Raw genomic sequence first — 27,413 nt, 5'->3', positions numbered from 1 at the left:
AAGCCTCGCAAACCGAACTATTGCTCCACCCACTGGGTCACATAGGAGTCTATAGGTGTCTCAGACTCGGAAAGTTGAACCCGAGCCCCTGACTTCACTTCACCTCCTCAGTTCTGTTTCTCAGCAGCTGGCTGCACTGTTCACCTGGCTGCTCAGAACAAAAGCTTTAATCTTTGACTTCTGTCATTTCCCACATAATTGATCAGCAAAACCTGTCAGCTTTGCTTCCAGACTGCATCCCAGACCTCTGTCATCACCTCCACCCACACGTGGGGTCCAGCTGCCATCCTCGCCCGCTGTGCTGTTGTGGTCACCCTGGCTTGGTCTCCTTGCTTCCGTTGCTGTTCCCCTAAGTCCCGTCTCAAGAGCAGGGAGACCCTTTTGTAAAGCCGCTCCCTGATCCAGACCCTCTGTCTCATACAGAGCAACCCCCAAAGCTGCTGGGCGCCGGCTCCTGTCTCCGGCTGTCTGCTTCCTCTGTGCCCACCAGGCCAGCCCACCTCTCCTAGCACTGTCCGGCATGCACTGCCTCAAGGCTTTCTCTGAGCCGCCCTCACCCACCTGTCAGCGAGGCTTCCCTGGCAACCGTCCTGAACAGCAGCATGTGTCCCGGCCACTGTACTCTGCCTCAGTCTTCCCCACGGCGCTTACCCCTGCCTCTGTCTGTCTCTGTCTGTCTGTCTCTTCCAACAGGAATAAAAACATAAATGTTCTTGCTGTACTCCTGGTGCCTAGAGCTGTGCCTGACATTTGGTCGGCATCCACAAATGTTTTTGAACGAATGATTAACCAAACGAAAGGCTGCCAGAAGTATCCGGAAGCATGGCCTTTGGGATGGACAGATGCTCCTGTGGCTTCCATGCTCTGCGGAGCCCCAGTCCCAGCTCGCCACGGCTCTTTATCAGCTGTGCTCCAGGGCTGCTGTCCGCACTCTGCCCTTCTGGCCTGTCCCTCTCTCCCCTCCTGTCCCTTTCCTTCTGTTTCCCGGGCCTCTCCCTTCAAGTTGAGTAGTTTCCATTGCCCTCTTTGTTTTCCGAGTTTTATTTATTTATTATATTTTATTTTTTGGGGGGACGGAGTCTCGCTGTCATGCAGGCTGGAGTGTAGTGGCATGATCTCAGGTCACCGCAACCTCCGCCTCCTGGGTTCAAGCAGTTTTCCTGCCTCAGCCTCCCAAGTAGCTGGGATTAGAGGTGCCCGCCACCACACCCAGCTAATTTTTGTATTTTTAGAAGACATGGGGTTTCACCATGTTGTCCAGACTGGTCTCGAACTCACGACTTTAGGTGATCTGCCCACCTCAGCCTCCCAAAGTGCTGGGATTACAGGTGTGAGCCACTGCGCCCGGTCTTGTTTTCCAAGTTTTAATGCCCTTCACGAATGAAGAAACAAAGAGGTCAGCACGTACCCGCCCCTCCTGGGATGGTCAGATGTCCATGACACCCCTCTTCCTGTGGGCTCAGGCCCCACCTCCCCAGGCCCCTGGGTTCCTAAGGCCGGGGCTCCTCTCTCCTTACTGATCTCACTGAAGAAGGCCAGGTGCCTGTCTCCTGCCACCTAAGGAGATGTGGGGGCGTGGATTCCTTGTCTGTGAATGGAGCCGCTAAGCTTGGGGCTCCTCAGGCGCCTTGGCTGTTTCCTTTAGCCGTATCTCAGCCTCCCTCCGCTGTGCCCAGCTCTGCAGAGGCTCCATGTCTGTGGCTGGCTATGCTGTGTGGAGACCCCTACTCCACTCTGTGTAGGAATCGTTTGTCCCAGAGATCAGATCGAACTCCTTGGGATGGGCGAGCCGTAGGCCTTCAATCAAGGCTCACTGACCAGGGCTGGCATGCAGTTGGTGCCTGGTGCTGACCCTGGGGCTGCTGTGGAAGCTTCTCAGTGGAGGCTCATGATTGGTGCCTGAGTGAGTGAGGAGCACCCGCCATGGGGGCCCAGACAGCCCTTCCAGGCACCAGGAGGGCTACACCCCTTGCCTCCGAGGCCTGCTCACTGTCACTGGCTGCCCGGCTGTTGCAGTTCCCATCACTGTTTATTCCTTCCTCTGTGTAGGAGTTGGTGTCCTGCCTGCGCTCAGGATGAGGGGGAATCTGGCCCTGGCGGGCGTTCTAATCAGCCTGGCCTTCCTGTCACTGCTGCCATCTGGACATCCTCAGCCGGCTGGCGATGACGCCTGCTCTGTGCAGATCCTTGTCCCTGGCCTCAAAGGTAACCGCTCCCTGGACTCTGGGCTGCTGGGCAGTGGCCTCCGGGCCAGCTGAGAGACTCCCATGCAACTGCGCAGTTCCACGGAAAAGCACAAAGCCCGAGCAAATCTGCTTACCCCACTGGGTCTCAGTTTCCCCATCTGGAAATCAAGGGTTGGGTGACATGATGTCTAAACTGTCTTCGGCCATGGAATTCCTAATTCTGAAGATAGCAATTTATTTGCAACTCAGCCCTCTCCAGGGGGACCTTGCTGGAAGGCACCTGGCTTTGCGTCAGACCCTGCACACATGGCCTCGTGTGATCCTCCCCATGAGATGATCTCATGTGGACCATTTTACAGATAAGGAAATTTGAGGGTCAGAGAAAATTTGCAACTTGTGTTAAGTTCCCAAAGTGTGCTTCTACATTGCTTCCTGAGAGCTCTTAATATTTTATTTTAAAAATTAAAAAATCCCTGGTGGTCTAGTGGTTAGGGGGAAAAAAAAAGACAGGAACTTTTTTTTTCTTGTTGCTTTGTCTGTAATCTGCTCCCGGATAGAGATAGTTCTGCAGGTCAGGCATGGGTGAGAAAGTCCCTGAGGCTGCGGTACCTGAAGACTCCAGAGCAGCATCTTCAAGTAAGAAAATCACCAGCTTCTACAAAGCAGAGGCAACAGGTCCCCAAGCCTGGGGGAGCCCGGTGTGAAATGAAAATGTGGGCCCCTTGTTCAAAATTACAGAACCCAAGAAGGGACAGCAGAGTGTGTGCCAGTGTTGGGTGGCAGGGCCGGGGCTGCACCGGCGGCAGCAGAGTCCAGGCTGCTGCTGAGGGGAGTCACGTGGGTGCTGAGGAGGGGGAGGGGGAGTCACGTGGGTGACGAGGAGGGGGAGGGGAGTCAGGTGGGTGCTGAGGAGGGGGAGGGGAGTCACGTGGTTGGTGAGGAGGGGGAGGGAGAGTCACGTGGGTGCTGAGGAAGGAGAGGGGGAGTCACGTGGGTACTGAGGAGGGGGAGGGGCACCTTGACCGTTTGCAACCTGAATCCGGTCCGCCCCCTCCTCATCCACGGGCTGCTTGGGCCTTCAGCTTCTCTTGTGGAGCGTCTGCAGCTCTTTTTATTGAAACATTAGAGAAAAGTAGATTCAAACCCATGATCAAAACAGTCACCACGAAAGACAAACCCTGCTCAGCCCGTGTTGTACAAAATGAAAAGGTCAGCCCTCTCCCGGGGCACAGGGTCCGGACAGCTCGGGGCCACCCTGCCAGGCTGTGCAGCTCTGGCTGGGGGCTTTTTTCCGGCTGTGTTCACCCTGCTGTTGGAAACCAAGTGGACTGTCCTGCAGCCCAGAAAAGCCCAGTGGCCTTTGTGCTTTTAATTGTGATAAATGTGCCTGCTTTAGAAAATGTTTAATTATGTTGGAAGCAACTTAAACTGTTGGACGCCTACGGCTCTCTCAGAAGTTTTGGTGAAAGTGGCTTTGGCCCTGACTTTGTGGTAGCGTGTGTGGGTTTGTGAGTGGAACCTTCAGCTTTAGGTTGGAAACCGTGGCTGTGGAGAGCTGGACTTTTGGCTGTGGAGGTCACGTCGCTGCCCGATGTGGTGGGTGCCTCCGAGTCCCTACGGTTCTCTTCCCTGCGCCCTGCCAGGTCAGTAGCCCGCACTGGTGGGGGCCGTGGGGTGGGCTCCAGGGTCCTTTCTGGACGCCGTCTTTCCCAGGTGCTGTTGGGAGGGTCCTTCCCAGCTGTCCACGTCCTGGGTCCCCTGGATGTGCTGTCATTTCCCACATGGGTAGGGTCCCTTCTCAACCTTCGCAGGCTGGGAAGTAGGGCAGGTCTGAGAGTGCTGTGGGTCAGCCGTCCTGCGTGACGGGTCACCTGTCCTCCCAAGCCTCGGCCTCCTGGTCCGTGAGGTTGGGGAGGTGATGTCAGCTTTGGGTTCTGTGGGGATGCAATGGTGGCACCAGGAGTGGGCACACAGTGACTGGGGACCCAGCCCCTGCTCCCTGCTCTGGGACAGTGACTTACAAAGCACTAACCCTGTGCAGGCAGCGAGCCCGACCAGGGAGCAGATCAGGTGTCCGTCCAGCACGCGCCCCGCGAGTCCGCAAGCGAGAGGCGAGCACCAGGGGCAAGGAGCGGTTTAAAAGGATTCAGGATACCCAGCATGTCAGGAATTGGGTTACTCAATGGAGAAAATGGTGTGTGCCAGCAGACTTCATCCCTGCCGGCCCCAGCATGTGCCGTAGCCCCCCAGGGTCGCTGGAGGTCAAAGAGGAGAGGCAGCGTGCGGCACAGTGCCAGCTTCTAAGGAAACAGACACACACGCAGTCACCATTCATTAGACAAACGTCTGTTGAGAATCTACCAGGCAGGCTCAGGGCTGGGATGAAGAAGCCACGGCCTGTCTCCTCACAGTCCCGCCGTTCAGCCCCGGACACGGGGTGGCATCTGGTCTGAGAAACACAGCACGCGCCGCCCCCCCAACCCCCACACCCCTTGTGTTTTGGATCCTGAAACCTCTGCCAACTCCACATTTGGCTGGAGAATCTTCCTGGGCACACGTGTCAGGCTGCCGCTGACTGCTGGTGGTGCTTGAGATGACATTTATTTGCCATTCCAGGCCATTTCAGATAATAATAATATATTATCTTTACATTTAGAGGGAATAATATATTGTCTTTACATTTAGAATGACAACTCCTTTTAATGGGGAAAAAAAGTCTTTTTTTAATGGTTAAAAAAATGGCTGTAGGTGAGAAAACATTTATCTGTATTAACAAATGTGTTTCCCAGAAATATGAAAGGTCATAGTTCTTCTTATAGGCTTTATCAAATTAATTTTTTTTTTTGAGATGGAGTTTCTCTCTTGTTGCCCAGGCTAGAGTGCAATGGTGCGACCTTGGCTCACTGCAACCTCTGCCTCTTAGGTTCGAGTGATTCTCCTGCCTCAGCCTACCAAGTAGCTGGACTATCGGCGCACACCATCACGCCCGGTTAATTTTTGTATTTTTAGTAGAGACGGGGTTTCACCATGTTGTCCAGGCTGGTCTCGAACTCCTGACCTCAGGTAATCCACCCGCTTTGGCCTCCCAAAGTGCTGGGATTACAGGTGTGAGCCACCATACCTGGCCTATCAAATTAATTTTAAAATCATTTACTGCCATTCTTTAAAACAACATTGATAAAACCAGTAATGGGGCCTGAATAACATGCGCTGTGGGAGGTTTGCTCTTCTGACACCTGACGGCCTGTCTGTGCCGTCTCCCCTTGTGTAGAACGAGCCAGGCAGGCTGAGGTCCTGGCTTTCTCCTCTCTGACTTCCCATGGCCCTGGGGTGCCGTGGCACTTGTTGTGGCCAGCAGGGATGTGAAGTCGCTGGCACACGAGTTTGTTCAGCTTGTAAGCAGGTGGCGTGACAGTCAAGCACTGCCCACGGATCTTCCTCAACTGGCTATAAATATGTCGAAGTATCTTAGGTTCTCAATAAAATAACTGACATGCGCCTTCCTAGCTGGGTTGGAAATGACCCCAAATACAATCTAGGTAAAAGATTTTTGCTCGTAGATTTATACATGATTTGCAGGGAAGCCAAGCAAATAGTAAATGTCAGCCACGTTTTGTTTCTTTGAGCAAGGAGAGAGCTGCATTGTGGTGATGGTGGAAGTGAGCCAGCAGTTGAAATGTTAGCCTCTCCTGGTAGAGAAATAACTTGTCATTAGAACTTTATATAGTCAATCATCCTGAAAATGAAAAGGATGTGGGAAAAATGTCATTGTGCTCGCTGGGTCTACATTACAAAATGCATGGAGTGTTGAGTGGGGACGTGTATAGAAATCCTGCTCTGGAGTCATTACCTGCAGGGACATACATCTTTATGACCCCTGGGACCAGTGGACAATGAACACTTCAAACCTTGCCAAATTGGCCAGGTGCAGTGGGTCACGCCTGTGATCCCGGCACTTTGGGAAGCCGAGGTGGGAGGATGACTTGAGCCCGGGAGTTTGAGACTGCCCAGGGCAACAGAGTAAGACCCTATCTCTGGAAAACAAAAAAACAAAAAACAAAAACAAAACAAAACAAAACCCTGCCAAATTGTGAACAGTGCTTGAAAACAGCCTTGGTTCTTAAGATGCGTGGACAGGGCAAGTCTACAAGGCGGAGGCGATGGGGACCGTGGAGAAACCAGGGCAGCCCCGCCGTGGATGGGAGGCCTCTGTACTCTCTGGTCCTCAGTGCTGTTGGTCCTGAACCAGGGATTAAAATACTTTTTCTCGTGACAACCAGCACGGTGTCTTCCAGGGCATATTTTGTTCAATCCCCATCAGAGCTGAGGAGGACCAGGCTGGGAGGGCTTACACTGGGTTTTGCACAGGAAGGAAAGCGGTTTCTGACTCCAGGTTTGGGTTCCCCACACTGCAGGCACAGCCGTGAGGCATTTGGGGTGCCTGCTGCCCAGCACTGGCTGAAATGCGCCTGGCCCTGTACAACTACAGACACAGGTCCATTAAGCAGAGCCCTTGGGAGATGGCATGTAAGTGGGTTTTGTGATTAGCTGAGAGATATAAAGAAAACCTGTGTTAAATCCTCTTCTTTAGAAAGTCTTGCTGTTTTTAATGACTTATTATTCTTTCTCTCCTGCTTTAGTAACAAGAGTTTGTGGGACACAGTGTAATGTGTGGTGCTTTTCAGGGTCTTTCCGTGCCTCCAGTTGTTACTATGAACTATTTTTCTTTTCTTTGATTTTTTTTTTTTAGAGACAGGATCTTGCTCTGTCACTCAGGCTGGAGTGCAGTGGTGCGCTTATAGCTAACTGCAGCCTGCAACTCCCGGGCTGAAGAGCTCCTCCTACATCAGCTTCCTGAGTGGCTGGGACTGCAGGTGCACAGCAACACATCCTGCTATTTTTTTTTTTTTTTTTTTGAAATGGAGTTTCGCTCTTGTTGCCCAGGCTGCAGTGCAATAGCGTGATCTTGGCTCACTGCAACCTCTGCCTCCTGGGTTCAAGCGATTCTCCTGCCTCAGCCTCCAGAGTAGCTGAGATTATAGGCACCCACTACCATGCCTGGCTAATTTTTGTATTTTTAGTAGAGACGAGGTTTTACCATGTTGACCAGGCTGGTCTCAAACTCTTGACCTCAGGTGATCCACCCGCCTTGGCCTCCCAAAGTGCTGGGATTACAGGTGTGAGCCACCATGCCCAACCCCTGCTAATTTTTTTGTAGAGATGTGGTCTTGCTATATTACCCAGGCTGGTCTCAAACTCCTGCCTTTAAATGATCCTCCTGCCTTGGCCTCCCAAAGTGCCAGGATCACAGGCATGAGCCACTGCACCTGGCCAACCAGTTTTTAAAAATCAGGTTAGAGATAGGCAGATGGATGCAGGTGGAGGTTGGTCAGAAGCTGTCATGACAAACTTGTCCTTACTGCTTTATCTTTAGGAGGAGAGGAGACGAGGGTGAGTAGTCATGCTGGTTAGTGAGTCTCGCTCTGAGGTTTTGAAGCCTGAGCAAGGCGTGGTAAAGACACACTGGTGTGCCAGCACATCCCAGCTTGGACATGTCACTTGATTCTCGTAGCTGTGTCTTCACCTCTAGAGTGGACATAGTGCCCGCCCCATGTAGGGGGAGAGGTGAAATTATTATGCAAATAAGTGAATGCCGTGTACAAACTCCAGGAGCTTTCTTAAGCGGTATGAGAAACACTGGCAGACCTGCTTAGTGTTGATTCTTTACGAGTACTGATGGAGCACCTGCCTTCTTCCTGGTGCTCTGGGGGACCGAGGGTTGGGTGAGATGGAGCTGTGTCTTCTCAGAGCTTTCAGCCAGTGGGAGAAAGAGCAGACTGCTGTCATGTAGGCGGTGTGAAATGCTTTATGAAGGAAACATTCTTCCGCCCTCATCTCAGCCACAATCACTGTTGGCCTGGACCGTGGCATGGGTGGTCAGGTTATCCCCATGAGCTCCAGGCATGAAGTCCCTGGGCTGCCTACTGCCTCGGGCTCGTGGCTCGCTCTGCCCAACCACCTGGCTTCCCGTCATCCCCTCCAGCCCTTCCCCCTTGTCTGTGCACCTGCTGACCCTGTCCTCAGAACTTCTTACTCTGTGCCTGGCTACCCCTGCTCAGCAGCTTAGCCTGAGAACCACCCCTCAGAGGGGCTTTTCAGATCTTGCCGTCTAAATTATGGCTCCTTTGTTGAGGTTATTGCCTCATTTTATTCTTGCGTCCGGTGTTGCTAATGAGAATTCTTATGTCCATCTGATTCTCATTCACAGGTATGCAGTCTTTAAAACTGTTTTTCCCTCCTGGGTAGCTGACAGCATTTTCTCTTTATTCTTGGTGTTCTGCGGTGTCACTCTGACGTGTCTGAGTTACTTTTCTCTGATTTTCCCCGTGTGGTTCTCTGCAGGCCCTTTCACAGAGTTCTTTCATGGCTTTCCTTAGCGCTGGGAAATCGCAGCTACTAAATCTTCGCAGCCACGAAGGCTTTGTTCCTCTCTTTCCGGAATTGCTGTCAGAGCGACATTGGCATTTGTGAGTTTTTCCTTCAACTCTCAACTTTGTAACTTCAAAACAAACAAACAAAGCCTGCATTTCTTATTAGTACTGCCCTGTGAACAGTGCTTCCTCCTCACCGCTGGCTCCACGAGGCCTCTTCATCCTTGGCCACCGGGGACTCGCCTTTCTGCGGAGTGGCTCCCGCACAGCGTCTCTGCTCGGCTCTTTCCGCTGCAGTGTGCTGTTGTTCCCGGACTGGCCTCTCCCATGTCATGAGGACCTCCGTTCACTGATTGCACAGTCAGCGTCCGGCTGCTCCACTGTTCCGTCTTCTCTGTTCTTTCTTCTGCACGATGCTGGTGCCCCTGAAACCTCTGGGGATTCTTAATGCTGAGTTTATCTTGTTAGTGGATATTTCTTGCTAAACTGTCAATACTTCTCTTTTCTTCTTACAAGATAAGAAAGCAAACTTGAGAACTACTTGGAGCCTCAGAGCAGCATGTGAGTGTTGATCGTGGGTCAGCCCAGGGGCAGCCCACAGGCTTTTCAGCAGGTGGCCCTGCGGGGCTGTGGCTGTGGCACGGGGGTGATGTGGGGATGGGCCTGCCACCATCGCTGTGCTTTTCTCTTTGTTACTTGGATTTAAATGGAAAGTCCCCTCCGTGAGGCCAGATAATCAGCTTTGGGGATTTTGTGGAGGGATCTGTAATCTCAACTGAGCCTCTCTCCAAGACAAGGTGTGTGGGCCACAAGGTGTGTGGGCGGCAAGCCGTCCAGGTGCCGAGGCAAGAGACCGAGGGCATGAGCTGGTCCAGTATGATAAAATATATAAAACAACAAGAGTTATACTAGAGTATATATGCTCTCTCTATATATAGGGTTGTTTTATATATTTTATTATACTGGAACAGCTTGTGCCCTTGGTCTCTTGCCTTGGCACCTGGATGGCTTGCCGCCCACAAAAGTGCAAATGGAGAGTTATAGAGAAGTAAAGTTTACGTGAACGCTGGCACAATTGTGCAGAGAGGGAAGGTGAACTTGTAGCATATCAGCGCACACACACGCGCACACATACACATGCACACCTATGCACATGCGGACACGCACACACATGCACACGCGCACCCACGCACACGCATGCACACATGCACACACACTCCCTGTCTGCAACCATTCAGAGGAGGGATAGTGCAGCAGGTAAGAAATGCGGCCTTATAAAAATGACTACAGAGCTGAGTCCCAGCCAGCAGAGTGGCCCTGTTGAGAGAATCCGGAAGAGCCTCCCAGAGAACCAGGTGAGAAGGCAGACCCTGGACAGGAGCCGGCTGACCAGGCAGGCTGGGCAGAGGGCACAGAGTAGGGAAAGACCGGGGTCCGATGTAGAGACCACACTGAGGAGAGGCTCAAGTACTGAACGTCATTTATAGCTGAATCTAGAGACATAATAGAATTCCATTTGTTTCAGGACAGTCATTTTGGTGTGGATTAGAGTGGGGGGAGAAGACTGGAGCGGAGGTGTTGGTGTCCATAGGCCTTCCTGGGGCCCTTGGCCTCACTGCACACATCTCTGAACTGTGCCTTGTAGGGTGTCTCCACCAGTGATTCACCCTCTGTCTCCTGCACCTGCTGAGCCCTGGAAGCGGGTGGACGTGCCCACCTGGTCACAGGCAGCCCCCATGGTGGAGGCCCTGGCTGAGCAGGAGCCTGTGCCCTGGGGGGCTCACACTGACGGGGCCAGGGGGATGCTGACATAGTTCATCCTTCCCTGAGTACCAAGCAGATGAAGCTCAGGGAGAGGTCGGGGTGACGCTTCCCATGGGGGCGCCTGGAGACGCTGCCGCCCTTCTCATTGGTGTTAGGGTTGGGGAGAGCCGGCGTTTAGACGGCACTGTGCGCCCAGGGACAGACTAGGAGCCCGCCAAGAGGGGTAACTGGTGAGAGAAACACAGGCCCTTTCTAAGAGCCCGCCAAGAGGGGTAACTGGTGAGAGAAACACAGGCCCTTTCTAAGAGAGAAGGTAGGGCAGGGAGACAAATAGCCCTAAAAGCAGAATCAGGGGCACCCAGGGTAGGGGCTGGGCTGCAGGCGGGGAGGTAGGTGGGGAGAGAAGGGGCTTGGCCACCTGCAGGGACCCGGGGAGAACGCTTCTAACTGTTCTTCCTCCACAAATCACTCTGAGACGCTGTGCTGGCCAGACGAGCTGCTAAATGGATGTGACTTCTTCCACAGGGGATGCGGGAGAGAAGGGAGACAAAGGCGCCCCAGGACGGCCTGGAAGAGTCGGCCCCACGGGAGAAAAAGGTACCTGCAGCCCTGGGCCGGCCCTCAGAGCTCTGAGGATGGAGGCACCGCTCCTGCCAGAGCCGGGTGGGGAGGTGGGGGTGGTGGTTCCCCTGAGGACAGGCCCTGCCCTCTGGGTCCCAGGGAGGCAGACGGCATGGGACTTGGCTCGGGAGCAGAGAGGGGAGAGTGCTCCTTCAGCACTGCTCCTTGTGCTGACCTGTGGGGCCCTAGGAAAGAAAGTGTGTCCTGGAACTCAGCAGAGGCTCCTGGCCCCTTTAAGCCTCATCTGTAAGACGGGAATAATAGCTTCCAGATCATTTGTGAGCGCTAAGTGAATCAGTGTCGTTATGAAGGCGGCGTGGCAGAGTACACAGATAGGACCCTCATCACTTTGCGTCTGTCTCCTCCTTCGTAAAGTCGTGTGATTGTGCCTGCCTCGTGGGACTGTGCCGAGGCTCATGGGAGCTAGATCATACATGTAAAGGAAATGTATCATGTGTAAAGTAGCTGCACAGTGCATGGCAGGGGTTAAATATATGGTGGCTATTATCTTTATATACTCCTTGTTACTGCTTAAAATTTTTTTAAGTGTTTTTTCTTTTTCTTTTTTCTTTTTTTTTTTTTTTGAGACTGAGTCTTGCTCTGTTGCCCAGGCTGGAGTGCAGTGGCACAGTCTTGGCTCACTGTAAACTTCTCCTCCCAGGTTCAAGCTATTCTCCTGCCTCAACCTGTTGAGTAGCTGGCATGTGCTATCACACCCAGCTAATTTTTTTTGGGGGGGGTATTTTTAGTAGAGACTAGGTTTCACCATGTTGGCCAGGCTGGTCTCGAACTCCTGGCCTCAAGTAATACATTTTTTCCAAGTCATTAAAGATTGTCTCTAGAAATGCTTTCTCAGTATGTACACATCATTCTATGAGAACATATACTACAGTTAGCCAACCCCCCAACCAATCTTTTAACATTGGAGAGTTAAGTTGTTTCCAATTAAAAAAAATTATTATAACAACACAAAGATAATTAAATATATATTTAAGCCCATACACTGTTTTTTGAAATGTTTTTGAGGTATAATTTATGGACATTCTCATTTTGAGATTACCATGCAATCAGTTTTGACCATTGCACTTGCCCGTACCCTCGTCCTAAGCAAGAGCTGGAACATTCTTTTTTTTTTTTTTTTATCAGCTTTCCTTTTATTAAGTTTAGAGAGGAACAATTCTAAGTAAAGCTTTAAAAAATCTTCAACACAGATATTTTTTATAGGCAATACAGAAGGAGAGGATGACCAATAAGGGTGCTCAGAGTAAAACTCCTAAAGTTGCACAAGTTTAGAAGAAAATTTCTTATAATGAAAGGACATGAGTATCTAGATTGAACAGAACTACCAGAAACCTGGCAAAGTAAACGAAAAAAAGATTCATACCAAGACACCTGACTTTGAAATTTCAGAACACAAAGATAAAAACAAAATCCAAAATTTTCCAGACACTAAATATCACATACAAAGAATTAGGAATCCGAATAACATCAGTTTTCCCAATATTAGCAGTTGAAGAAAGAACAGTACGTTTAAAATCCTGAGGGAAACTTATTTCTATTCAAGAATTCTATACCCAGCTAAACTATCCATCAAGGCTGAGAGCAGAATAAAATATTTTCATGTATTTCAGTTCACAACAATGTACCTCATATGCACCCTTTCTCAGGAATCCACTGAGAAATAGTTTCTTTTTTTTTTTTTCCAAAGGGATTTTATTTTATTTATTTATTTATTTATTTTTAGTATTTATTGATCACTCTTGGGTGTTTCTCGCAGAGGGGTATTTGGCAGGGTCATAGGACAACAGTGGAGGGAAGGTCAGCAGACAAACAAGTGAACAAGGGTCTCTGGTTTTCCTAGGCAGAGGACCCTGCGGCCTTCCGCAGTGTTTGTATCCCTGGGTACTTGAGATTAGGGAGTGGTGATGACTCTTAACGAGCATGCTGCCTTCAAGCATCTGTTTAACAAAGCACATCTTGCACCGCCCTTAATCCATTTAACCCTGAGTGGACACAGCACATGTTTCGGAGAGCACGGGGTTGAGGGTAAGGTCATAGATAAACAGCATCCCAAGGCAGAAGAATTTTTCTTAGTATAGAACAAAATGGAGTCTCCCATGTCTACTTCTTTCTACACAGACACAGCAAGAATCTAATTTCTCTATCCTTTCCCCACATTTCCCCCTTTTCTATTCGACAAAACTGCCATTGTCATCATGGCCTGTTCTCAATGAGCTGTGGGGTACACCTCCCAGACAGGGTGGCTGCCGGGCAGAGGGGCTCCTCACTTCCCAGAAGGGGGTGGCTGGGCAGAGGCACCCCCCACCTCCCGGACGGGGCGGCTGGCCAGGCGGGGGCTGCCCCCGACCTCCCTCCCGGACAGGGCAGCTGGCCAGGCGGGGGCTGCCCCCCCACCTCCCTCCCGGACGGGGCGGCTGCCGGGTGGAGATGCTCCTCACTTCCCAGACGGGGCGGCTGCCGAGCGGAGGGGCTCCTCACTTCTCAGACTGGGCGGCTGCCGGGCGGAGGGGTTCCTCACCTCTGAGACGGGGCGGCCGGGCAGAGACGCTCCTCACCTCCCAGACGGGGTGGCGGTCGGGCAGAGACACTCCTCAGATCCCAGACGGGGTTGTGGCCGGGCAGAGGCGCTCCTCACATCCCAGATGGGGCAGCGGGGCAGAGGCGCTCCCCACATCTCAGACAATGGGCGGCCAGGCAGAGACGCTCCTCACTTCCCAGACGGGGTGGCGGCCGGGCAGAGGCTGCAATCTCGGCACTTTGGGAGGCCAAGGCAGGCGGCTGGGAGGTGGAGGTTGTAGCTAGCCGAGATCACGCCACTGCACTCCAGCCTGGGCAACATTGAGCACTGAGTGAATGAGACTCCGTCTGCAATCCTGGCACCTCGGCAGGCCGAGGCTGGCAGATCGCTCCCGGTTAGGAGCTGGAGACCAGCCTGGCCAACACAGCGAAACCCCGTCTCCACCAAAAAAATACGAAAACCAGTCAGGTGTGGCGGCGCGCGCCTGCAATCCCAGGCACTCGGCAGGCTGAGGCAGGAGAACCAGGCAGGGAGGTTGCAGTGAGCCAAGATGGCAGCAGTACAGTCCAGCTTCAGCTTGGCATCAGAGGGAGACCGTGGAAAGAGAGGGAGAGGGAGACCATGGGGAGAGGGAGAGGGAGACCGAGGGGAGAGGGAGAGGGAGAGGGAGGCCATGGGGGGAGGGAGAGGGAGAGGGAGACCGTGGGGAGAGGGAGAGGACTGGAACATTCTTATTTCACTTAGCGTAATGCCCTCCAGGTTCATCCAGGTCACAAATGCTGGGATTTTCTTATATTTCAAGACTGAATAATATTCCGTTATATATGTGCCATGTTTTCTTTATCCACTGATTAGTCAACAGATGCGTAGGTTGTTCTCATGTGATGGCCGTTGTGAATAATGCTGCAGTCAGCATGAAACTGTAGGGATCTCTTCAAGATCCGATTTCATTCCTTTGGCTATGGACCCAGTAGTGACATTGCTGGATCATGTGTTAGTTCTGCTTTTGATTTTTTCTTTTCTTTTTTTTTTTTTTTAGTTTTTAAACTTTTTATTTGCATATTTAAAAAATTGTGCATTCCAATAATTAAAATCATTTGACAAAAAAAAAAAAAATGGCTCTCTGATTAAACTGCATTACAGCCTGCAGGACACCTTGGGCCAGCTTGGTTTTACTCTAGATTTCACTGTCGTCCCACCCCACCTCTTCCTTCACCAACATGCAAGTTCTTTCCTTCCCTGCCAGCCAGCCAGACAGATGGGAGAGGCAGGCGCGGCCTTCGGTGTCCGTAGTTCTTTGATGTGAAAGGGGCAGCACAGTCATTTAAACTTGATCCAACCTCTTTGCATCTTACAAAGTTAAACAGCTAAAAGAAGTAAAATAAGAAGGCAATGCTTGTGGAATGTACAGTGCATATTGGCAGCGCACGCCTCATTACGATTCGCCTGCTTGCTTCTCCTGTTCAGTCGTTTCTTTGGAAGGCAGTGGATTTTTCTCTTGAGTCTCTGTCTTCTTCAGTTTCGACTTATCAAATTTCTCGATCTCAGCCATATCGGGTTTGTCAGACATGGTTGTGGAGGAAAAGCGGAGCGAGGCGTGCGAGAACGAGAGAAGTCTGGTCTGTGCAGTGGCCACCACCGAGTTGTCGCTTTTGATTTTTTCAAGGAGCCTCTGTGCTGTTTTCCATTCCCACTAGCGATGTCTAAGGGCTCGCCTTTCTCCACATCTTCTCCAATGCTTACTCTCTTTTGACTTTTTGATACCAGCCATCCTAACAGGTGTGAGGTAATGTCTCATTGTGGCTTTAGTTTCTATTTTCCTGATAATTGATGATGTTGACCGCCTTTCCATAAACCTGTTGGACATTTGTATGTCTTCTTAGAAAAATATCTATTCAGATTCTTTGCCCATTTTTAAATTGGGTTATTTGTTTTTCGGCTATTGAGTTGTATGAGTTCCTTATATATTTTGGATATTAACCTCTTATCAGATATATGGTTTGCAAATACTGTCTTCCATTCCATAGGTACCTTTCTGTTTTGTTGATTGCTTTCTTTGCTATGCAGAAACTTGTTAGTTGGATAGGTTAGTACCACTTATTTATTTTTGCTTTTGTTGCCTGTGCTTTTGGGGTCATATCCAAAAAAATCATTGCCAAGACCAGTGTCAAGGAACTTTTCCCTTACATTTTCTTTTAGGAGTTCTGTGATTTCAGGTATTACATTTAAGTCTTCTATTTTGAGCTGATTTTTATGTATGGTATAAGACAAGGATTCAGTTTTGTTTTTTTGCATGTGAATATTCAGTTTTCCCAATAGCATTGTGAATTCTTTATGCCTTTGTTGAAGGTTAGTTGATTGTATATGCACTCATGGGCTTATTTCTGTGCTTTCTTCTCTGCTCTATTGTCTACGTGTCTGTTTTTATACCAGTGCTTGTTTGATCAAGTATACTGGTTTGATTACCATCTATCTGTAATATAATTTGAAATCAGGAAGTGTGATGCCTTCAGCTTTGTTTTTCTTGCTTAAGGCTGCTTTGGCTATACATGACCTTTTATGGTTTTACATGAATTTCAGGATTTTTTTTTCCATTTCTCTGAAAAGTGCCTTTGAAATTTTGATAGAGATTGCACTGAATCTGTAGATTGCTTTGGGTAGTATGGACATTTTGAAATATTAATTCTTTTGATCCACGAACAGATATTTTTTCCATTTATTTGTGTCTTCAATGTTTCATAGTTCTCAGTGTACAGGTACACAACACTTCCTTGGTTAAATTTATTCCTAAATATGTCATTCTGTTTGGTGCTACAGTCAAGGAGATTGTTTCCTTAATTTTTTTCAGGTGGCTCATTGTTAGTGTATAGAAATGCTGCTGATTTTCGTCTGTTGATTTTGTATCCTGCAACTTTACTGAATTTGTTTATTAGTGCTAACCAGTTTTTAGTGGAGTCTTTAGGGTTTTATTTATATAAGATTATGCCATCTGCAAACAGAGCCAGCTTTACCTCTCCCTTTCCAATTTGGATGGATCCCTCCCTCCCTCCCTCCTTCCTTCCTATCTCCCTCCCTCCTTCTCCCTTTCTCTTCCTTTCTTTCTCTCTTTCCTTTTCTTTCCTTTCCCCTTTCCTTTTCTCTCCTTTCTGCTTTCCTTTTCTCTTTCTTGCCTAATTGTTCTGGCTAGGACTTCCAGCACTATATTGAATACAAGAGGCGAGAATGGGCATCCTTGCCTTGTTTCTGATTTTAGAGTAAAGCTTTCAGCTTTTCACCAGTGAGTATGATGTTAGCTGTGGACTTCTCATACATGGCCTTTATTGTGTTGAGGTGCATTCTTTGTATATGTGCTTTCTTGAGAGCTTTTATCATGAAACAACACTGAGTTTTGTCAAACGTTCTTTCAGCATCTACTGATGATAATATGATGTTTATTCTTCATTCTGTTAATGTGGCATATCACATTTATTGATTTCTGTATGTTGAACCATCCCAGGCCTAAATTTTGCTTGATCATGGTGTATAATACTTTTTTTTTTGAGACAGAGTCTTGCTCTGTTGCCCAGGCTGGAGTGCGATGGCATGATCTCAGCTCACTGCAACCTCCGCCTCCTGAGTTCAACCGATTCTCCTGCCTCAGCCGCCCAAGTAGCTGGGATTACAGGCACGCACCACCACGCTCAGCAAATTTTTGTATATTTAGTAGAGATGAGGTTTCACCATGTTGGCCAGGCTGGTCTTGAAATCCTGACCTCAGGTGATCCACCTGCCTTGGCCTCCCAAAGTGCTGGGATTACAGGCATGAGCCACCGCGCCCGGCCGTGTATAATCTTTTTAATGTGCTGTTAAATTTGGTTTGCTAGCATTGCGTTGAGGATTTTTGCATCTGTGTTCATCAGGGATATTGGCCTGTAATCTTTTTTTCTTGTATTATTCTTGTCTGGCTTCGGTATCAGGGTAATGCTGGCTTTTAAAAATTAGTTCAGAAGTATTCTCTCTTCAATTTTTTGTAAGATTTTAGAAGGATTGGTATTAATTCCTATTTAAATTTTTGGTAAAGTTTGGCATGAGGCTACCAGGTCCTGGGCTTTTCTTTGATTGGAGATTTTTGACTACAGAATCAGTTTCATTACTGATCTGTTCAAATTTAGTATTTTTTCATTATTCAGTCTTGGTGGGTTGTATGTTTCTAGGAATTTATCCATTTCTTCTAGGTTATTCAAATTTTTGATGTATAATTATTCATATTACTCTCTTATGACCCTTCATATTTCTGTGGTATCAGTTGTAATTTCTCCATTGCAGTTCTGATTTTATTTGAGTTACCTCTTTTTTCTTCGTCTAGCTAAAGGTTCGTCAATTTTTTTTTTTGCCTTTTCAAAAAGCAACTCATAGTTTTGTTGCTTTGCTACAGCTTTTCTAGTCTCTATTTGATTATTTCTGCTCTGATCTTCGTTATTTCCTTACTTCTGCTAACTTTGGGCTTCATTTGCTTGTTTTTTTCTAGTCCCTTATGGTGTAAAGTTAGATTGTTTATTTGTAATCTTTATTTTCCCTCCATGTAGGTATTTATTGTTATAAACTTTCCTCTTAGAATATCTTTTTGCTGTATCCCATAAGTTTTTGTATGTTGTGTTTTCATTTTCATTTGTTTCAAGATATTTTTTGATTTCTTTTTTGACTCATAGATTGTTCAGGAATGTGTTGTTTAATTTTCTCATATTTGTGAATTTTTGTTTTCCTCCTCTTGCTGATTCCTAGTTTTATACTGTTGTGGTTAGAAGAGACGCTTGATACGATTTCAGTCTCCTTGAATTTGTTAAGACTTGTTTTGTGGCCTAACGTATGGTCTATCTCAAAGAATGTTCCGTGTGCACTGGAGAGGAATGTGTTTTCTGCTGCTGTTGGATGGAATGTTCTCTGTTAGCTCCATTCGGTCTAAAGTGTAGTTTATATACAGTGTTTTCTTACTGATTTTCTGTCTGGGTGATCTTTCCATTGTTGAAAGTGAGGTATTGAAGTCTGCTACTATTAGTGTATTCTATCTGTTTGCCCTTCAGATCTGTTAATATTTGCTTTACATATTTAGGTGCTCCAATATTGAATGTGTGTATATTTGTAATGATTATGTTTTCTTGATGAATTGACCTTTTATCATTATATAAAAACCTTTTTTTACTCTTGGCTACAGTTTTTGACATAGTCTATTTTGTCTGATATAAAATAAATATAGCTACGCCTATTCTGTTTTGGTTTCAATTTGTGTGGAATATCTTTTTCCATCCCTTCATTTTTAGTCTATGTGTGATCTTAAAGCTGAAGTGTGTCTTTTGTAGGCAGTGTATATAGTTGGGTCTCCTTTTTATTTATTTATTTTTATTAAGCTACTCTGTGTCTTTTGATTGGATAATTTAATCTATTTACATTTAAAGTAATTATTGATAGTTAAGGATTTGCCATTGCCATTTTGTTAATTGTTTTCTGGTCACCTGGTAGATCCTTTGTTTCTTTCTTCCTCTCTTGCTGTTTTCCTTTGTGGTTTGATAATTTTCTGTAGTAGTATGCATTGATTCCTTTTTCTTACTTTTGTGTATGTACTAGGTTTTTTATTTGTGGTTACCACAAGGCTTATATAAAACATTTTATAGTTATAACAGTCTATGCTAAACTAATAACAACTTAACTTTGATCACACATAAAACTCTACACTTTTACACCCACCCCCCCATTTTATGTTTTTGATATCACAATTTACATCTTTTTTATTGTACATCTATTAACAAATTATTGGGCCAGGTGCAGTGGCTCACACCTGTAATCCTGGCACTTTGGGAGGCTGAGGCGGGTGGATCACGAGGTCAGGAGTTCAAGACCAGCCTGGCCAGCATGGTGAAACCTCATCTCTACTAAAAATACAAAAATTAGCCGGGTGCTCGCCTGTAGTCCCAGCTACTCAGGAGGCTGAGGCAGGAGAATCGCTTGAACCCGGGAGGTGGAGCTTGCAGTGAGCTGAGATTGTGCCACTGCGCTCCAGCCTGGGCGACAGAATGAGACTCCATCTCAAAAAAAAAAAAAAAAAAGGAAAACATATTAGCTGGGTGGTATGTGCCTGTAGTCAAGGCTGAGGCAGGAGGATTGTTTGAGCCCAGGATCTGGAGGCTGCAGTGAGCTATGATGATGTCACTGCACTCCAGCCTGGGTGAGAGAGTGAAACCCTGTCTCTAAAAAGAAACAAACAACAACAACAAATTATTGTGGCTATAGTTATTTTAATATCTTTGTCTTTTAACCTTTATACTAGAGTTATATATGATTTACACATAACCATTACACCATCAGAGTATTCTGAATTTGACTATTGCTATCATTTGAATGTTTGCCCCCTCCAAAACTCACGTTGAAACTTGATCTTTAATGTAATAGTATTGAGAGATTGGGCCTTTAGGAGGTGACTGGATCATGAGTTCTCTGACATTATGAATGGATTGATCCATTTATGAGTTAATAGATTAATGGGTTATTACAGGAGTGGGTTAGTTATCATGAGAGTGGGACTATTATAAAAGCCAGGTGGCCTCTCTCATGGGCCCCCTTACTGTGTGATGCCCTGTGCTACCTCAAGACTCTGTGGAGAGTCCTCATCAGATGTGGCCTCTTGACCTTGGATTTCCCAGCCTCTAGAACTGTAAAAAAGAATTTCTTTTCTTTATAAATTACCCAGTCACAGATATTCAGTAATGGCAACAGAAAACAGACTAAGACAAGTATATAGTTTTATCAGTTATCTCTACACTTTTAAATGTTTTCATGTTACTAATTAGCATCCTTTTGTTTCAGCTTGAAGAACTTTACATTTCTTGTAAGGGAAGTCTAGTGGTGGGGAACTTCTTTAGCTTTTGTGTATCTGGGAGACTCTTAATGTTTCCTTTATTTTTGAAGGATGGCTTTGTGAGTACATAATCTTATTGCCAGTTTTTTTCCTTCAGTACTTTGAATATATGATCCCACTTTCTCCTGGTCTGCAAGCTTTCTGCTGAGAAGTCTGCTGATAGCCTTGTGAGGGTTCTCTTGGATGTGATGAGTTTCTTTTCTCTTTCTGCTTTCAAAATTCTCTTCTCGTCTTTGATTTATGGTAGTTTGATTATAATGTATCTTGGTGAAGTTTTCTGTGGGTTGAACCTATTTGGAGACTTTAAGCTTCATGTACCTTGATGTCCACATCACTCCCAAGTTTGGAAAGTTTTTTAGGCATTAATTCTTTAAACAAGCTTTCTATTAGCTTCTCTCTATATTCTCCTAATGCGACTTCCATAATGTGAATGTTAGCTTTCTTGATGGTGTCCTTTAGATCTCACAGGCTATCTTAATTTCTTTTAATGCCTTTTTTCTTCTCTGATTGAATATTTTTAAATGACCTGTCATCAAGCTCACATATTCTTTCTTTTCTTTTGTTTGATCAATTCTGCTGTGGATGCTGTCTGCTGTATTTTAAATTTTATTCATTCTGTTCTTCAGCTTTAGAGTTTCTGTTTGGTCCTTTTTTTAAAAAAAAAAATCTCTATCTCTTCATTGAATTCCTCATTTTTAATGTATTGTTTTTCTGACTTTGTTGAGTTGTGTGTCTATGTTCTCTTGTATCTCATTGAGCTTCCTTAAAATGATTATTTTGAGTTCTTTGTTAGGCAATTTGTAGATCTCCATTTCTTTGGGATTGGTTTACTAGAGTATTATTGTGTTCCTTTGGTAATGTCATGTTTCCTTGATACTTTATATTCCTTGAAGTCTTGCATTGCTGTTTTCTCATTTGCAAAAGCAGTCACCTCCTCTAGTCTTTATGGACTTTTTTTGGGAGAGAGATTTCTTTACGAAACAGCCTGGCTAGGGATTCTGAGGCTCTCTCAGACCATTTCTGTGGATGCACCTGCTCCACACCTTTTGCTTCTCTTGGAGAGGGGTGAATTTTTAAAGAGTATATGTCTTTTCTTGATCCCACAAAGGCAGTCTAGGTGCTACGAGCCTCTCATTAGTTTCCCCTAGGGCAGTGCTCTGAAATGCTCAAGTTCTTGTTCCTTCTCCCTCCCCATCCCACACAGTCAAGCTATCTGTCTGTGTGAGATGCTGGCACTTGCCATCTGTGGGGGTGCCTTTGGGGACCTGGCAGAGTGTTGGGTGAAGCATGTGAGCATTTGGGTGCCCGTAGTCCAGTTGGGATGGTTCACAGGAAAGGCATCTTCATCAGCTTGTTGGGGGACTTCCTAATAAAATCTGCAGAGCAATTATTAGAGTCCATAGCCTTTCTTCCTAGCTCCCAGTCTCTCCCAACTTCTCCTCCATGTCAGTCACCTCAGTATTGGAGGTGAGACAAGAAAGAAGCAGACCTTTTTTGGGCAGCATCCTGCATGGCTGGGGGAGCTGGAAGCTCACTTACTACACTTTCACTTACTCCAGTGGGAAAAATCATGGGCCAAGGGGGTTTCCCTGGGCGCTGAGCTGTGTTGCTCAGCTCACAGTTGCTCAGCTCACAGTTGTGGGAAACGGTCACACAGGTAAAACGAAACTGTTCTTACCCTCATCAGTGCATCTATTCTTGGATTTTTTTCTCTAACAGTGTGCTGGAACTTCTCCACTGGACTTCCAGACTCCTACAAAGACACTTTTGTTCGTGGGGAGTTGTCAAAATGGAAGCTTCTTTGGGGGGCTTTGGTAGAAAGCTCCTCTTCTGCCATCCTCCTAACGTCACCCATGCGTGCATGTCTTGTCTTCCTAATTAGATTATACATTCCTCAAGGGTAGGGATTTGTGGATCACACTCTGCCATCCTGCGAGTAAGTGGTTCAAAGTCCCTGACATAGTAGTTATTCCTAAGTATTAGATTGATAGATTTACAGAGGGTCATTAAACGTACATTGACTACCCCAGAGATATGGGGTTAAAGTCTGATAGACTCTTTTCATTTCTACCTCTTAAAGAATCTTAATCAAAGGATCCACAAACACAATGGCTTGCTGATCCAAGGCGGCAAGGATTCTCTATTAAAACCTCTGAGGAATTCCCTTCTCCCTCCCTCCTTTCTTCCTTCCTTCTCTCACTTAGAAGTGGCAGCAGGCTTTTTCAGGCTCCGAGGCCTGTCCCCACTGATATTCAGGTGTAGGTCAGGCTTCCATGCTCAAGCAGGCCTCAGGTCCCTGCTGAGGGGTGGGCACGGATGGAGGGTGAGCCTGAGGCAGGATGTGCAGGACAGCGACTGCTGAGACAGCGTTCTTGGCTGCCTTGTGGTGGGTGGGGGGCCATGGACCCAGCCCAGGCCGGGGGTTAGGGAAGGCACTCGGGAGGCTACTCGTAATTCAAGGTTTCTGAAATCTGGAGACAGGGAGGGCTAGGAGTCCATAAATGGATGTGGCATTTGGCATCCCAGGGAGTCAGCTTAGGGGAGGGGCGTTTATCACTCAGGGGTCTACTCTGTGCCTCAGCTTGGACCCATGAGTTTGGACAGTTTCTTTTCTTCTTTTTTACTTTTTTTTTTTTTTTTGAGACAGAGTCTCACTCTCGCTCTGTTGCCAAGGCTGGAGTACAGTGGCATAATCTTGGCTCACTACAACCTCTGCCTCCCGGGTTCAAGTGATTCTCCTGCCTCAGCCTCCTGAGTATCTGGGATTACAGGCGCCCACCACCACGTCCGGCTAATTTTTGTATTTTTAGTGGAGACGGGGTTTCACCACATTGGCCAGGCTGGTCTTGAACTCCTGACCTCAAGAGATCCACCTCCCTTGGCCTCCCAAAGTGCTGGGATTATAGGCATGAGCCGCCATACCTGGCAGACTTTGCAAAGTTATTTAACATCTCTATTATCTGAGTTGTCAAGCAGGGATAGTCATAACATTGTATTTACTTTTTCCAACAGTCACAGCCAGTCGTGACAGCTTCTGACATCTCCAAAAGGAAGCGCACCTCGTCCTTTGTAGAAATGGGATCACAGGGTAATGGATCTGGAAATCCCACCTTCACACTTAAGTTGGACCCTGAGATGCAGAGAATAGGCAACCACCCTGCCCATGGCCACATGGCTTGGACAGAACTGGAGCAGAAGCCCCATTTCTAGATGGACGTGGTTTGCTGGGACGGAGGAATATTGTTAGGCACAGTGCGGTCCCAGCCTCAGCTGAGCAGTGCAGAGACCACAGACGTGGAACCAGACAGTCCTGGGCTCACTGGGCCTGTCTGTATCGTGGCTCCACCACCTGTCAGTCATGTCAGCTTCTGGAATCAGCTTCGTCTTCCCAAGCCCCCTTTTTCTGTACCTGTAAAATGGGGGGTAGGGGGTGGGGATCTACCTCCCAGGACTCCCAGAAGGGTTAAGTGGAAGGATAGACGCACAATGTCTTGGATGCGGCAGTTGCCCGGTGCCTGGTGGCCTGGTGGTTGCTGTTATTATTCTCCGTTTGCACAGAAGAAAGTCTGGGCCCTGGTGCTTTTGCTCATGGGAACTCACTAGGGAATGAGCATGACTTCCGGGCTCTGCAATAACCAACTGACATTCTTTCTGATAATCGTGGCTGTTTCCGTCAGCTGTAAGTGCTCTGTTCTGGATAATGTTTATTCTCAAGGACATTAGGTCAAAGAGAGAATGGAATATGTTTACAAGGACATTAGGTCAAAGAGAGAATAGAATAAACTTAGGACTTTTTATACACAACCTGGGATGAATCTCCTCCCTGAGACCTAGGACACCCTGGGCGCTCTGCCTGTGTGGTAGGCGGTGCCCGGGCCCCAGGGGGCGCAGATGTGCTGGGAACCAGGACCTCAGCCACCACCACCCTCCACACCCTCCCTGGAGTCTCACTTTCCAGTGGGACACAGCCCTGCCAGCTCCCCTGGCCCACTGGCTCTTCTGCCCGTGGGCTTGCTAGCTGGGTGCTAGTGGATAGCTTTCTAGCTCGTTGCAGCGGGGGCACAGTGGCAGTTCCCTGATGTCCGGTCACGAACATCTGTGGCTTCCATGGCATTATGCTGTGGAGACTCACCTGGAGAAAAACAGTGACCTCTGCGGGAACTTGGGGGCCAAGACTTCCTGGTTTCTAGGGTCCTGGGAACCACTGCAGTCCTGGGCAAACTGGGGGCTGCAACTCAACTTCCCCTGGGCGCGATGACGCTGGTCACGATGCTGTGCATGACGACACTGGGCACGATGATGGGGGGCATGATGACGGGGGGCATGACGATGGGGTGGATCTGGGCATGATGATGCTGGGCACAACGCTGGGCACGACGATGGGCACAACGATGAGCATGATGATGGGGTGGATCTGGGCACAAAGACACTGGGCATGATGATGGAGGGCACGATGAGCACGACGATGGGGTGGATCTGGGCATAATGACGGTAGATCGGGGCACGATGATGCTGGGCATGACACTGGGCATGATGACGGGCTGCATCTGGGCATGATGGCTCTGGGCACAACGATGCTGGGCATGAAGATGGGACACGATGATGGGGTGGATCTGGGCATAATGACTCTGGGCACGATGACGCTGAGCACAGTGACGCTGGGCACGATGACGGTGGATCTAGGTATGACGATGCTGGGCACGATGACGGTGGATCTAGGTATGACGATGCTGGGCATGACAACAGCGTGAATCTGGGCACGACGATGCTGGGCACAATGCTGCACACGATGATGCTGGGCATAACGCTGGGCGTGATGACAAAGTGGGTCTCAGCACCTGTCCCAGTGCTTCTTGAAGGGGCTCCTGAAGGGGAGGAGCATGCCTGGGAAGAGCGGGACCTGGGTGTGACAGCCCTGCTCCCATGCCAGCCCTGCTGTTGCCCAGCCTGTGGCCACTCCAAACCATTGTTTTCAACTTCTGACATCAAAATCACAGCCTTCACAGGGCGTTGCTGCCATGAGTGGGCCTGGGGTCTGCAGATCCGCTCTCATCCTTGCGTCTTCAGGTCCTAGCATGAGACCTGGCGTTTGGAAGGCCCTCCGTCCACTGTTGGAAAAATATCCTGAGGTTTCATATCTTCAAATACCTCTGCAATCTGTGGGTGATCCCAGTCTATGGCCAAGGGCCCCCCATCTGTGTCATCGTCCCTTCCCCAGGTGAAGCGGCTGCCCCGCAGGGTTCTAGAGAGCTGGTCTGTGGGACGAGGCTTCAGGCCATGCTGGGCGGGGGCTGTGTTCTCTGCCTGTCTATGGAGGCGGGGCTCTGCTTCAGGTTTCCCCAGGGGCTCTCGTTTAAATGCAGCTCCTGGCCCAGGAGGGCGGCCTGAGACCCTGCACTGGTCTTAACAGCACCCAGGTGCTGCTGCTGCCAGCCTGGGCTGTCCCCATTGGTGGGGGTCCAGATGCCTCTGCTTCCGCAAAGTGCATGCTCTGCACATGGGGGCCTGGCTGCAGTGGGGGCTGCCCTGAACAGGCTGGCTGGGTGTGCGCTGGGGCTTTGAGGGAGTGTCCTGTTGGGAAAGTGAGACCCCCCACCCCCCATTCAAGGAGGTGGTGCGGTTGGATGGTCTATTTTGAGATGAAAAGCCAGGCCATGGCCCAGAGAAAGCCCAGCTGTTAAAAATCACCGAGGAAGCTGAATTTCAAATGCTCTTTTTGCTTCTTCTCCACTTCAGAGGACTGTGTGAAGTGTTCATTAAAATTAATAAGAACTCCGCACCTGCTTTGAGCTGCCCTCAATCCTCATGCGTGTCCAGAGGACAGATGGGAGGCGCAGCACTGCTCACAATGGTGATGAGATGTGGGATGGGCCGTGGCGTTCGTGCCCAGTGTGCCGGGTGCCACAGCCAGAAGCTCCTATGGCAGAGAGGGAAGGGATCCAGGGGCATCAGGTGCTGCATTCCTGTTGTCGCACGCAGCCAGCGGGAGGGGGCGTTGCTTGCCTCTTGCAAAAAGCTTTCTGTCACTTGGAGGTGCACGAGGCCTTGGGAGAGGGAAAAAGGCGTTAGGGCTCTTGTTCTAATCTGCTCTCTGTAGAGAACCTCTGGGTCTGTAACCACACTACTGTTCCGGCCAAGGGTGAGTTTCCAGGAGAAGTCTTCAAGTTGAAATAAGTCAGCTACAGAAAAGGTTGTGGTATGAAGTAGAGAATGTGTTGACAATCTCAGTGGATTTCAACGGTTCTCATCTTTTCTTCTTCCTCCAAACACCCCAAAATAGAATATTTCTGTCAGAAACAACAGCTCACACCAATAGGTCCCAGTGTGTGTGGCTGGTATGTGGAGGTTGGGGTGTAGTGAGGGTCTCCTGGGTGCTTCTGGGGTTCTCAGTTTAAGCCTAGGTGCTGACCAGCTGCACAAGCTTGAGCTGTGTGAGGATAAAAGTAGGCTTATGTACATGCACTCATGCACACACGTGTGTATAGTGTGTGCATGCATACATGTGCACATAGCTTGTATGTGCATGTATAGTTGTATGTATGGATACATACCTATATGTATATATGTGCATGCATGTGTGCATATGTATATGTACCTGTGTGTATGTGCATATGAGCATTTGTGTGTATGTGCATATAGCGTGTGTGTGAATAGTATGTATGTGTATGTGTGCTCCTATAGTATGCATGGGTATGTCATGTGAGTATGCCTTTGTCTATGTATGTGCTGCTGGATGCCCTGTTTTGAGATAACAAAGCCAGGCCACGGGTCCAGAGAAAGCCAAGCTGTTAAAAATCACTGAGGAAGCTGAATTCCAAGTGCTCTTACATATGTATGTATATGTTTGTATTCATGTATGTATGTTTGTGTGTGTACACATGTATCCATATATGTAGGTTTGTAAGTTTTATGTATGTGTATATGGGTATGTTTATATGTACATATATACGATGTGCAGTTACATGCTATGTGTGGTTGTGTTT

The 27,413-nt window shown here is 48.1% G+C and overlaps 2 protein-coding genes across 22 annotated transcripts in view; one reads left to right on the top strand and one right to left on the bottom strand.

Annotated features, from left to right (window-relative positions):
• COLEC11 (collectin subfamily member 11) overlaps positions 1–27,413 on the top strand; it is a 49,751-nt gene that overhangs the window by 8,042 nt on the left and 14,296 nt on the right. For 7 of the 21 annotated variants that reach the window (XM_063789360.1, XM_063789359.1, XM_063789356.1 and 4 more), the window contains 3 exons: positions 2,050–2,205; positions 9,134–9,178; positions 10,907–11,044. In XM_063789360.1, the coding sequence (XP_063645430.1) occupies positions 2,076–2,205; positions 9,134–9,178; positions 10,907–11,044 (313 nt within the window). In that variant the 5' untranslated portion in view covers positions 2,050–2,075. Of the gene's footprint in view, positions 1–2,049; positions 2,206–3,173; positions 3,830–9,133; positions 9,179–10,906; positions 11,045–23,442; positions 23,519–27,413 lie in introns of those variants that run through there. The other 14 variants (XM_001150622.7, XM_063789361.1, XM_063789353.1 and 11 more) reach the window with 10 other exon arrangements.
• On the bottom strand, positions 14,844–15,172 carry LOC104004853 (thymosin beta-4-like). Its single transcript, XM_054677625.2, has one exon. It carries the CDS (start codon positions 15,109–15,111, stop codon positions 14,977–14,979), a length of 135 nt encoding a protein of 44 aa, XP_054533600.2. The 5' UTR covers positions 15,112–15,172; the 3' UTR covers positions 14,844–14,976.

Source organism: Pan troglodytes, chromosome 12 (genome assembly GCF_028858775.2).
Source record: "Pan troglodytes isolate AG18354 chromosome 12, NHGRI_mPanTro3-v2.0_pri, whole genome shotgun sequence".
Classification (NCBI taxonomy): Eukaryota; Metazoa; Chordata; class Mammalia; order Primates; family Hominidae; genus Pan; species Pan troglodytes.
This window is presented reverse-complemented; position numbering and strand designations above follow the sequence as displayed.